The 12,256-nt window shown below is 39.4% G+C and overlaps 1 protein-coding gene across 1 annotated transcript; it reads left to right on the top strand.

Moving 5' to 3' along the window:
* Window positions 1–5,892: 5,892 nt before the first annotated feature.
* Window positions 5,893–11,208, top strand: EXOC1L (exocyst complex component 1 like). The gene is made up of 3 exons (XM_040065184.2): window positions 5,893–6,016; window positions 9,640–9,770; window positions 10,776–11,208. The coding sequence occupies exons 1-3, from the start codon at window positions 5,896–5,898 to the stop codon at window positions 11,037–11,039; spliced, it is 516 nt and encodes a 171-aa protein (XP_039921118.1). The 5' UTR covers window positions 5,893–5,895; the 3' UTR covers window positions 11,040–11,208.
* The last annotated feature ends 1,048 nt before the right edge of the window (window positions 11,209–12,256 follow it).

Below are 12,256 nucleotides of genomic sequence, written 5' to 3' on the forward strand. Positions count from 1 at the left end.
TTAAGTCATAAAAAGCAGAAGTTTGGCCTGGAACAAACTACCTACTCTGTTTTTCAAATACCCTGCATCAATCTTCCTCTCTTTATGTACCCAGAGAGTTCCAAGAACATCCACTGGGTAAAGCAAACAGAGGAAATAGAAATCTTTGAGTGCTGCAGTTTGGTATGCAAGAAATAAGACTTTATGACCACTATAGAAGTTGTGGCTCTGATTACAAGTAGACCAGATCAATGAGGGAGATCAAGTTGATCCTGCTATGAGAAAAGTAAGTGATCTACTAGTCCTGTGAATAGTTTTATCTTCAAGTAGTTTCTTCCATGTGCAGGACTCCACTAAACTGGATGATGCAGAATGGCCATTGTCTTCATTTAGACACTCCAGGAAGGGGAAGCTAGAAACTTGTTTAGAGTCAGATCACACAATTTGCAAATGCTCACACATTTGCATTAATGTCATTACATCTGCATTAATTATCCTTGTACTGAACTCTGTACTTTATAATTGACCTCTTTGACAACGGCAGCCACCTCTGAAAGCATTTGGAGATGTGTCCAACATTCTCTTATCAGTATTTTCCCATGGTGAATCAAATTTACTCTCAACATTTTTGTATTTTATTTCTTCTCTTAATGTATTTGACGTTAACATTTTTGAGTAACTGACCGGATAAGAACTTATAAAGATCTATATAAAATAAAACATATTTTAAGCCACACAACTGTCAACTATGAGCTCATGGCCTAAATACAATATCCATACGAATTATGCAGTTGTATAGATTCCCGACTCTATGAATTTTTTAAAAATGGATTGGAGGTCCACCAGAAGTTTATAGTGTTTTAAGAGTGCTTTGCATCACGTTGATGTATTGATTTAAAATATAAATCCACATTAATCTGAAGTAATTGACTATCTACATTAATAATAATGTTCAATTTTCATGAAAGAAGACAATGGTTCTTGTGCCAAGACAAATGAAATTTATTACTTGCAACTACAGAGGTAGAGATGAAAAAAATTATTAAAAAGTATAAAGAGGCTTTTGACAGAATATCTGTTAAAGTTGCTCTGGGTAACTCTGGAAGAAAAAATCCATTTATTAAAAAATTTACAAGGAAATGAGAACATAAAAGGGCCCTTTCATTGGCATCACAACCTAATTTACTTCTAATGTATTATCAAGATACTTCTTGACTTCTTGATAAATGCAACTCTCTACTATGGGTTCTCCTCTGTATTTTTATAAAACATGCCACAGCTACCAAAATCCTTGGCTAAAATTTCAAAAGCTATCAGCTGTCAGAGGATTAGTGGTCACTTGTATGCCTAGAAATTAATAGGATTTAACTCTTTTTCCCTTATTTTGCCCTTTATTCTTATTTTTATGGTTTTACCTCCACAAAGAAAACTAGGACGTTGAAGAGGTTATATTTGAGTAACAGAGTGTGGAATCCATCATGCCAGGATTTCACACTGTTAATTAAATGTGGCTGCAATTCATAAGGTGTTATTAGGTGCTCTGCTGAACAGGAACTGAAAGTCTTACTATTTAAGTTAATTTACATGCAGCCCTAATTTTTAGCTCATATATGTGTAAAATTCAACATGTGTAAATTCTTCATAGAAGAGTTGGATACTTCATACTTCTGTGTTATGTTTCAAAATACGCTTTCAAATTCCATCCATAAAACAACATCTGGTTACTATTCTAGGAAGGACATGTTTGTTTTCTTGTGAAAGGAAAATTTTGGATGGGATGTTGGCATGGTGTGGGACTATTTATTCCAGTGACACTCATGATTACATTTTGAAAATGATGAACCAGTATAAAGTCAATATAAACATGAAGAATTTGAACATCAGTTAAATAAAATCAAAAATAAACTCTTTTACCTCCTTTCCTCCAAGAAAAGAGTACAGTACTGCTTTTAAAAACCGAGTAATTGCATCATACCATTAGAGACAACAGCCATATATGGGGTTTAATGTTCTTTACCAGAACTGGTGAGATCTTGAGTCACTGTCTGTTTGAGCACCCAAATATCCTGGCATCAGTACAAGACTCTTTTAATGGGCTCCCCAAAACATTCAGGAGAAAAGCAGCACTGCAAGAACGGTTTAACCAACTGATGTCTTCTACTTCACGTATTTTTATGCTTCTACTTTAAAACTGAGTGTCTCAAGCTGTGGCTTACTGAATAGCATTTCTGCATGAAACCCTGATATGTCTGCTGCTTCAAAGGGTGTTCAGGACAACACAGCTAGGTTCATGCCTCACTACACAGAGATCTAAGTTTATTGGCATAGTTACAAAAACATGGGAATAACTACCCATAGTTAGGAGCCAGATCCTCTATAAATGCCAGTGGGGAAAGAGACCTGAGAAAAAATCATTAGTAGATCACAGGGAAAAAATTATGATTGTTCAGAACTAGTTTTCTGAAGTCAGCTTTGGAAACTGCTCTGTGCAGCTCGGTCACTGCAGAATGTGATCTGCAGTTTCTGTTGTACACTCTAAAATCTCATCTGTGACGCTAAAAAAGTGGTCTGGAGACTCAAAACTGTGAAGAATATTTACAGAGAATAAACTAATTGTTAAAAGAGAAAACTGTATCTGAAACCTCAAAGAGAGTATAAATTATATTTTTCGGTCTACAGGGATTCTTTGCAGCTCTGAGAAATTATTCTTCATGTTGCATTTTCCTTCTCGTTATTTCATGACATTGTTAAACAAGGAGCAATGGGAAAGATGTTTCCAGCAAACACTACCTTGTAAGGTGTGCCAGGAACTGAGAGAAAGATCAAATATACATCTTCTGGAGGGCTTCAACACGCAGACCACAGTGAAGTCCCACCTAAACACGGTAGCTATTCTACTGCACCTGTAATGACTACTCTGAAGCCCACCAGAATAAAAGACAATTTTGCTATTGATCTAAGGCATTTTGGATCAAGCCTCAAATAATCACGCTACCTGTGTAGGTTAATGCCCAGTAGTAGATCCAAAGAAGTAGAGGGGCTCATCACAAACATTGTTTCTAAAGCTGGTGAATAGGTTTTTTACCATAACAGTGTGACTGAGAAACAATGAAGATTAAAGAGATTTATCCTCTTAGGATCTGCTGCTACATCTGTTAAAGTTAATATCCTAGGTAGAGTAAAACTCTATTTGGACATGGGAAAAAATTGCCTGGGAAAAGGGAGGGGGGGGGGGGGCGGTACAAAAGTAATTAATATTTAACAGAAGGGACTAAAACACTTCCCCAGTGACTACTTCTCCCTTTGTCAGCCTGGGTTAGGAGTTGTGTGACTTTCACAATCATCTGTAATTCATCTATTTGGGCAGTTACATGTAAATCCCAGGTAAATTTGGATGCAAATTCTTTTGTGGTCGTTGTAACAATTAGTTTAGTTTGTTCTGATTTATGTCTATATGACTCTCATTCAGGGTGCTATTTTCTGAGGTAGGGATGGCTGGCTGGGATGTTGGGAGTCAAATAAGTTGCTCCTGGTCCATAGTTAGTGTATCCCTGTTTGCTGCGTGAGTTATAGCTCAACTGTTGCCTTTCAGAATTCTGTTAGGATTTGGGTTTATACTATCACAGTTAAGGTGGATCTGAAATCTGCTATGTTGTAACAGAGGATGGTGAATAAATAATCCAAAGAATCAAGAGCAATAGTGAATTACAAATTTTTTATGTTTCCTATTAAAACATTACCCATTAAAATCTTCATTGCACCTTTCTACGACATACTCAGAGGGGTTGTTTAATGCAGCATTTGAGAATACAATAAAGGATATTGCAGAATATGTATCAAACCTCAGAACACTCTTGCGGAAACTCACAGTATGATCAAACTGTGAAAAATGAAAATCTGATTCAAGAGAGGTCAGATCTACTAATCATTACTTTTGTCTTAGCTCCATCATGTCCGAGACGCCAGTGATGCCTTACTTGCCCTCTAGGTAGTTCCTCTGATACCAGCTGAATCTTTAATGAGGGAAAAACTGATTGAAAATTATTCCAGAGCTGCAAGTATTTTTCTGAAAGTATTTTTGTCTGTACCTTTGTTGCTTCAGATCTGAAACAAATTTTTGAAGATACTGAGATGCAACATGAGCTACAGACTGACGAAGCCAAAATTAGTCTCCTAATGAGGAGTCTGGCACTGAGTATGAGCACTGAAACCTCCAGCCATGGCACTATTAAACACTGGTGGTAATGAACTGAAGCCTGGGGTATCAGCCTTGACAATTCTTCCAATGTCTGGCCGACAGAGAGGGACAGTGAACTGCAAGCCAATTTGTACAGCAGTCTCATATTCAAGGCATGGCCAAGTAATCAAATTTGTGGGCAGAAACCTGGGCATCCCTGTGCCTCAGATATCCTCTGGAAAGTCTCAATAAGAAGGCAGTTTCCTGAAATGCAGATATCTTGATTTGGAAGTGAGCATCTTGCTCTTTTCCTAAATTAAGACTTTAAAGCTAAGAGATTAAATTTATCCTAAAATCCCATACTTATAAAACCTGAAGCTTAGAGTAAGTTTACTCTCCCAAGTCAGAGATGAAATTAATCTATGTTTCTAAAAATCACAACTGTGTTTCCAAACACCGTTTGGGGCCAAAAGGAAGCATTATTAATCAAAACCTAGTTTCTTTTCAATCCTTTCCCACTTGCCAACCCAATACGCTCAGTATCTATAGCAGAGGATGATTCTCCCTAATTTTACATCATTTTAACTTGATTCCATTTTCCTTCATATCATCAAAACACCATGCAGACCTAAATAGTCATGTAGTCACTAAATAGTTCTAACACTGCCAATTAAAAAAAAAAAAAAATACTGATTCTAAATCTTGCCATCACTTTAGCACTCAGTTTCATTCCAAGGTGACATTTCTTTCTATGTTGCATTGAGATCAGAAGAATGAAAAACTAAGTAACGTATTCAGATATACTAAGCTTGAAGGTGGGAATTAGATGAGAATATCCAAACTTTTATAAGCAGCCAGAAACTAGTCCAAAGGGCAAAACTCTAACACAGGCTACCATGGATACTGGAATCAGAAGAGCACCCAGCTCCAGGAACTTCACCCACATACCTGCAGAATGGCACAAACGACCAAAATTTCTGCAAATCCATTTATGTCTGATATGAAAGACCTCTCACATGTGCAAACATCCTGGGGATGGTACCCGAACTGCACCTGCCCTCTGACGATTCCTCTGGACGTGAGTTCATTTTCTGTTTTTAAGGAGTGGCATAAGGTAATTTTCTTCGTAACGCTATTAATAGCCAAAAAGCTATTACTGGAGAACACTGGTGACAGCCATAATGCTACCTAATTCCTTATAAATTCTCAGCGCTTTCATCTACTGATAAAAAGAATTGCGCTGACTGCTCTCTCTTTTTTTTTTTTTTTTTTTTTTTTTTTTTTTTTTTTTTTTTTTTTGTAAATCGCCTCTAGTGTGATCGCTTTGGGTCCTTGCCCTCTCGTTGTCTCCTCCCTCCGGCCGGGCACGGCTCGGGCGGGGGGCCCGACGGCACCTCCGGGGCTTGGCTCGGACGGGCGGGACCGGGCGCTGCGCCGGGAGCGCCCCGCTGGCCACGGAGGGCGGGCGGCCGCGGGGCGGGGAGATCCGCGGCCGGCCTCTCCCGCCGCCGGCGGACAAGTTTTAACGGCGGCTGCCCGGGGCGGAGGGGAAGTGTCCGGGAGGGAGAGGTGTCGGTGACGGCGCCGGTGCCGGTGTCCGTGTCGGTGCCGGTGCCGGCCATGCCTCCCCCGCGCCCCGCGGCCCCGCGCGGCCGGAGCGCGGCCTCCCCCGTGGTGCCCCGTGTCGGCTGCGGGGCGCAGGGGGCCGGTGCCCGGCGCTGAGCAGCTCCGCGGGTGCGATGTCCTCGCTGGTGAAGGAGGATCTGATGAAGAAGCTGTTCGGCCCGCGGCGGCGGAGGCTGCACGAGTTCATCGAGGTGGAGGGCGCGGGCGCCCAGCGCTACTACCTGTGCGCCGCAGGTACGGGGCAGCCGCCGGGCGGGCCGGGCTCCGGCGGCTCTGCGACGGGCGGCGGGCGCGGCTGGGAGCGGGGGATGACAGGGATGCGAGGGAGCGGGGCCGGGACTCAGCGGGGCCGGGGCTCAGCGCCCCCGGGCCGGAGGGCTGCCGGCCCGTCCCTCCGTGCCGCTCCCCGGCAGAGCACGGAGCCCGGCTCGCTGCTCCGCACTGCCGGCAGCCGCCGAAACGCCGTTCTCTCCGCTTTCCGACTCACGCCGGCTCCAGTTCTGACACCGGCGGAGAAACACGACGTCTGCCCCGCAGCTGCGGGCAGTGCCCTGAGCGCCTGTAGTGCTCTGAAAAGTGCAAACCCTTACAATAGTTCTAATCGGGTTTTCTACAGAAAAGTGTAACAATGCAATAACATCGCAGGAAATACTAGTAAATTTTTTGCGCTATCTCTCGTCTTGGTCTAATGTTCTGCATTATTGTACCTATGTGTACCTACACTTTGAGCAACGAATTAGACTTATGGTTTAAATAAATACACACTGGGGTTAGTAATTAGCATAAACTTCTAGTAAAACAAGATTGCTTTAAGAAGCCAATTACACTCCCACAGGGAAGGAAATCTTGGCAAACTGAAATCACTACAGGTAGTTATCTGACTACTTTCTAAATTTCTTTTCAAGTGAATCATCTGTTTCATAGAGGTTTCAGAAAAGCTGGTTTGTGGGGTTTTTTAAAAATTATTATTTCAAGCCACTGAAAAATACTCCAAAGAGAAATGTCATGTGTAAGTAGTTAGATTGAAGTGAATGATTCTTTCAGTCTGTTGCCTCTTCAGTTTCCAAATACATGTAATAGGTAGAAATAATCTGTGTACTTGAGACATAGATGGGGTTGGCATCCAGTATTCTGCTTTCATTATCTTTCTAAACACCTGAAGTCCTTAGAATACATGAGCTGTTTTACTGATTATTGGAAACGCTGAGCCAGCTATGTTCCCTGTACTCCTTTAATTTTGGGAGAACAGGCTTTGTATGTTAGAACTGTAAAAACAGTTTTAAGGAATTAATTCCTGAATATCATAGGGCTTCTAAACACACAGAAATACCAACCTCATTCATAGTTTATGAAACTGTCAATAGAAGTATGATTAGTTGCATGTTCGAGGTCTACAAGCAGTTCACTCTTGTGAAACATCCAAAAGGGAGAAGTAACATTATGCACCTTTAAAATCTTTACTAAAAATTTATTTTTCAGGTAGAGGAGAACACACCATTAAAGAAAGCCTCTAATCAGATTTACTGATTGGAAGTCTCTACAGACATAAAGGAAAACTCATGTAGAGTATTAAGAGTAGGATCTCTCCACTATCCAATATTAAACTCTCTTAATATATTCAGGCACGGTAGAGTAAGTGGTGAGTAGAGTGGAAATCTGATTCTGAAAGATGGGTTGCATCCAGCTGCCAGCAACTGCTGTGTTCTGCTGTGACTCTGTAGGAGCAAAACACATTATCTAAAATCTTACCCCTGCAATGCAACCTCTGTGTTTTGGTTGATTTCAAATTACCATAAGAAAAAAAATCGTTCAAACTATAGGCAAAATTTCTGAGGTCTATGCCTTTTGAAATGTGTGCTACAACAAAGTCCTGGTGTGGGTAACTGAGCAATCTTTTATTGTGCCATATATGCAACACTATTTCCTTTCCTTTTCACAACAGCAAGTCCCAGTTCTTGCATGAAGGTGACAGTATCCTTTCATGAAACAGTTGATAAACCCTGGCAAAACATAGAGCTGAAATGCAACCTCATTCAGGGGTTTTCACAACCCAGTATTGGTTTACCCAAGAAAGATTGATGGGGATAACCTTTTATTGTCCTACAGACATACTGCAAAAGGTGTTTAGTCCATGAAAGGCTTTAAGAAATACTTTGTCATCTATGAAGGCATTACCATATCTGTGCCGTTCTCAAGCGAAGCTTTTAGAGCTCAATAGAATGATATGGTAGATCTGAGCTCATGCTCTCTCTAAAAAAACCAAATTATTTGACTCATTTAACTGAGTGCAAGATCAAGCAGTATGTAAAATACAGGATTTTTTTTTTTTTTTTTTTTTTTTTTTTTTTTTTTTTTTTTTTTTTTTTTCTTAGCTGAAAATAGCACACCCAAGTTTCACCCCTGGGCTCATTATGTGTAACATCTGTGCTTTGTCCTTATGTCATAGGATTTCTGTTGTCAGAGGGGTGGAGCAGTGGCAGTGTGGGGATCTGGGGGCCCCTAGGACATCCTTTTGTATTTTTGAGGCAACTTGAGGTTTGGGCTTGTTTCCTTTTATTTTAACTCTGAGGGAGACAACATATTCCCCTACAAGTTAGCACACCACCACCACCACCACCACCACCACCACCACCACCAAAGGTGAAACTGAAAAGGTTTCTGAAGTTAATCTGTTAGATTTGCTTGCAAATGAAAACCATTGTATTTCTCCAAGGAAGATTACACAGTGGTGGTCTTTTGGTTAAAAATGATTGAGTAACTATAATTCCTGGGACCAGGGAAAAAAATTATTTGTATGTCCCAGACAGGGAAGCTATATGCTGAGAGAAATTATGATCAATTGATATATTTTCCACTGTTTTTCTTTGCAATGGAAAGAAGGAATATCTCCAACATATATACTTTGTTGTTATTTAATGACCAGTTTCTTACAAGCAGGTGAGAATAAGAGATGTTTTAACAGAAGGAAGGTAAAACTAATAATGTTTCAAAATGGGATTTCAAAAATTCAGGCAATATTTAGAAATAAAAGCATTTTGCCCCTGTGTTCCTAGCCTTGTGCTGTGAAGTTGAAATGCTCCTGCCAGATGTAGGTGACTACTTGACCATAACTTGGGCTACTGGACAGCTTGAGAATGTGGTCTGCCCTGCAGCTATCAGCAGCTGGATGTGCAGGACATTGTTCCGGCTCTGATATTTTTCACACTCATAATGGTCTGTTACAGAAATCCAGTCTCCTACTCAGCACTCAAGGTAATCAATTAATAATGGTAGTTATTGCAAAGATTATCTTCACGCTCGTTTTAATCTCATTTCCTGCCTAAATTGGAAAAATAGTAATTTTTATAGATTTAGTTCTGGACAACTGGAAGCTTTAAGAAAAAATATCAATGTTAATTTCATTTACATACTATATAGGGAAATAAGAGTTTTGCTTTAAAAAATAATGGCTTCATAAGAGAACTTCCTTCACTGAATGGAAAGTATAGCACAAGCCGTATAAATACAGAACCTTGGTAGAGGTTTTGCAATTTTCTAACTGCAGCACTCCCAAAAGTCTCCCTCTTGAAGTAAGTAGGATAATGCAGAATTAGGATTAAATTGCAGTGCTAGTGAACCCATATGAGAGGCTTTTGAACAGACAAGACTTTTTCTTCACAGGGTGGGTAAGGTAAATCCTAAATCTACTAAAATCTGACAGGTTTCATAGACTGACAACATGACACTATTCCTACCACTTGGGCAAAATAAAACTATCAAGTCCAGTATAACCCTATACAATCCTGCCTGTCATGGTTTAATTATTGTAACTTTGGGAAGTACTTGATTGCATATCTAAACTATTTTTTTTCTTGCAGTAACTAAAAGTAAAGAAGTAGAAATATGTATGGTTAAACACTGGCGAGTGGACCGAGAGGAGAAATATGAAATAGTTGAAAAGTTGTTTTTGAAAGATCTGGAGATGATTGATGGAAAAGAAGCGGATACAGTAAGTGTTACATTATGTATTACGTACATAGAGAACAATTTTCTTGTTTTGCAATTTGGGATACAATTATTAAAATGCATTCTCTGAAAAATAAAGTTATGTTACCAAGGCATTTTGGCTTTATTGCATGTGAGAGGCTCCACGTCACATTTGCACTGTTGGAGGGAAAGAGGAAGGTGAGATTTTTTTTGTGTGTTAGTCTATTATAATAGCTTTCATCTCTCTGGTTGAGACCTGAGGCAGAAGCTGGGTGTTTGCTAATTTGGTCATTATAACTGCTAATAAAAGTTCTCCATCTGCAGCTTCCAGTGTAAACTGCAGTGAATGTAATAGATTTTAGGGTGCATTTGAAAATAAAATTTCATTAAAAATTTTTATGGAGACTTCCTTCTGAAGTGTTGTGCTAAAATATACTGTAGAAATTATTCAGCCTTTCACAACTGGGATGATCAAGATCTGTCTCATTTTTGATAAAAGAAAAGCCTAAATGAACCTCAAACTCATGGGGTAATTACCACTACTATAAATATTCATAACAGGCATTCATATCCGTGGAATTTAAAAGAATTCATCTGCTGCTAGGATTAATTGTGTCAAAGAGCCAGAAAGCACAAAGAAACACAACTGAGGCAGGGAGGGCAATCAATATTAATCTTCTCCCACAGACATAGACAGTAATAATCCAAGGCAAGCGCTTTTCATATACTGTGTTATAGGTAACATAACAAATTGATTCAGTTCAAAACAAGACTCTACAATCCCAATGAAGTACAGGGTACTGCTTGAGCAAACACAGAAAGTTTTACTCGTGAAAAAATCCCAGTGACAAAGAACTACAGCTGCTACTTTTTAAAGTTTTAAAAGACCATTTCAGATGAATAGCAGAAGTATGTGAAGTCCTTCAGAGCCCATCATACTGAGAAAAACCCTGCAGAGAACAACAGATTGCAATCCTAACACTGTAATGCATGTAGTAACTTCATTCTCTCTCAATTTTTTTTATAGGATAATCCATATTTTGATATGCATTTCCACAAAGTCTACAATATGGAAGCATATAGTTGTGCATCAAAATATACCTTTGCTCGAACACTAAACAAACTGAATGCGATGTACCTTAAGAAGAACTTCAAGATTGTGAACTTTGATGACACCTACCTAAATGATGATTCATTCTGGTCATCCAGCAATAGAGATTTCTTAGTAGTTATGAGGGTTTGCTTCTATGCTTCCAACCTTTTATGTCTCTCCCTCTGTCGCCTCTCCTGAAGATGTATTTTCTAACATTTAAATGACTGGCTGACTTTCACTGACCAGCATTTCATAAACCATCTGATCGAAAAGTTAGTAAGTGATATGCACTGTCTCCTTTTTTATTTTACATGTGAGCAAAAAGTGGAGCATACTGTTTACATAAATAGTTTATAGTTCATTTACATATATTTGGAGGTCCTTACTCTAGCAAATACTTATACATACAAGAGACAGGAAACAGAACCAGTAATTATCATGGTCAGTGGTGATTGCTTATGTAAGCAGTGCTCAACATTTTCTTATATGTTCATGGAGGCATAAACTATTTTTTAGTAATAGCTTGAAATACTTTTGCAGCATTAAGAGCATTAACAGTTTATATCCTGGAAGTAGAAAAAAAGGTAATCAGTTGAATTCTGTATGAGAATGATGCACATTTCCATTTCCAACTGTGTTGAAACACAGAACTCCATTAAAGAGATCACACCTACATCCCCACAAGAATCCAGTTCTCATCCTGATTAATAGGAGTACTTCATTCAGGTACCATGGGACCAACTTTTCACCTATGCAGCTTTATTATTTTTCCCACAGAACATTTACTACTCCCTCTGGCCTTCATGTTATTTGTGATACTGTCTTAGAAAACAAATGTTCTCATGCAGCACTGCTTTATTTGTCAGATCTTTCAGAATTTCTGTATCATTAATGTCTCCTTTCTTGCCCTTTATTGCTTATGAGCAGGTGTGGTTAGGGAACAGAAATTGTCTCTGTCTCTGAACCAAAATATAAGAAAATACTATGTACATAGTAGTTGTTGGCTACTACAGTTACTTTATAGACAAGTGATATAGTTTTCAAAATTCATAGAATTATGAGAATTATTTTTACCAGTTTCTAGCTAAGTGTAAGCATATTCGTGCACTACTTAAGGCACATTAGTACTTAGAGTCATATTGCCATGGGGTGGAGTATACTTGAGGGGTTTGGAACAGCTCACAAAATGTAACAGCTGGACTTGTGATAGCAGTATTCTATGGTAGAAACAGAGGATAAGTGGCAGCTGTGTTGAACAGAAGCTGAAGAGGAACAGTTAATGATAAGAAGCACTAACTTGCTGTCCAGTGCCAGTCAGCTGAGTTAGCTGGCTGTTCATCCCATAGTAAATAAAACCAAATGAAGCTCCATTCAGAGAAGCTTCTGGTCAGAATGTCCTGCAGGAGAAAATTACC

The sequence above is a fragment of the Hirundo rustica genome, chromosome 5 (assembly GCF_015227805.2).
Source record: "Hirundo rustica isolate bHirRus1 chromosome 5, bHirRus1.pri.v3, whole genome shotgun sequence".
Taxonomy (NCBI): domain Eukaryota; kingdom Metazoa; phylum Chordata; class Aves; order Passeriformes; family Hirundinidae; genus Hirundo; species Hirundo rustica.

Excerpts from the sequence above, each read along its gene's own strand:
- EXOC1L (XM_040065184.2), top strand. The coding sequence starts at position 5,896 with ATGTCCTCGCTGGTGAAGGAGGATCTGATGAAGAAGCTGTTCGGCCCG. Across the intron at positions 6,017-9,639 it reads CTACTACCTGTGCGCCGCAG|TAACTAAAAGTAAAGAAGTA; the intron begins GTACGGGGCAGC and ends TTTTTCTTGCAG. Across the intron at positions 9,771-10,775 it reads ATGGAAAAGAAGCGGATACA|GATAATCCATATTTTGATAT; the intron begins GTAAGTGTTACA and ends TTTTTTTTATAG.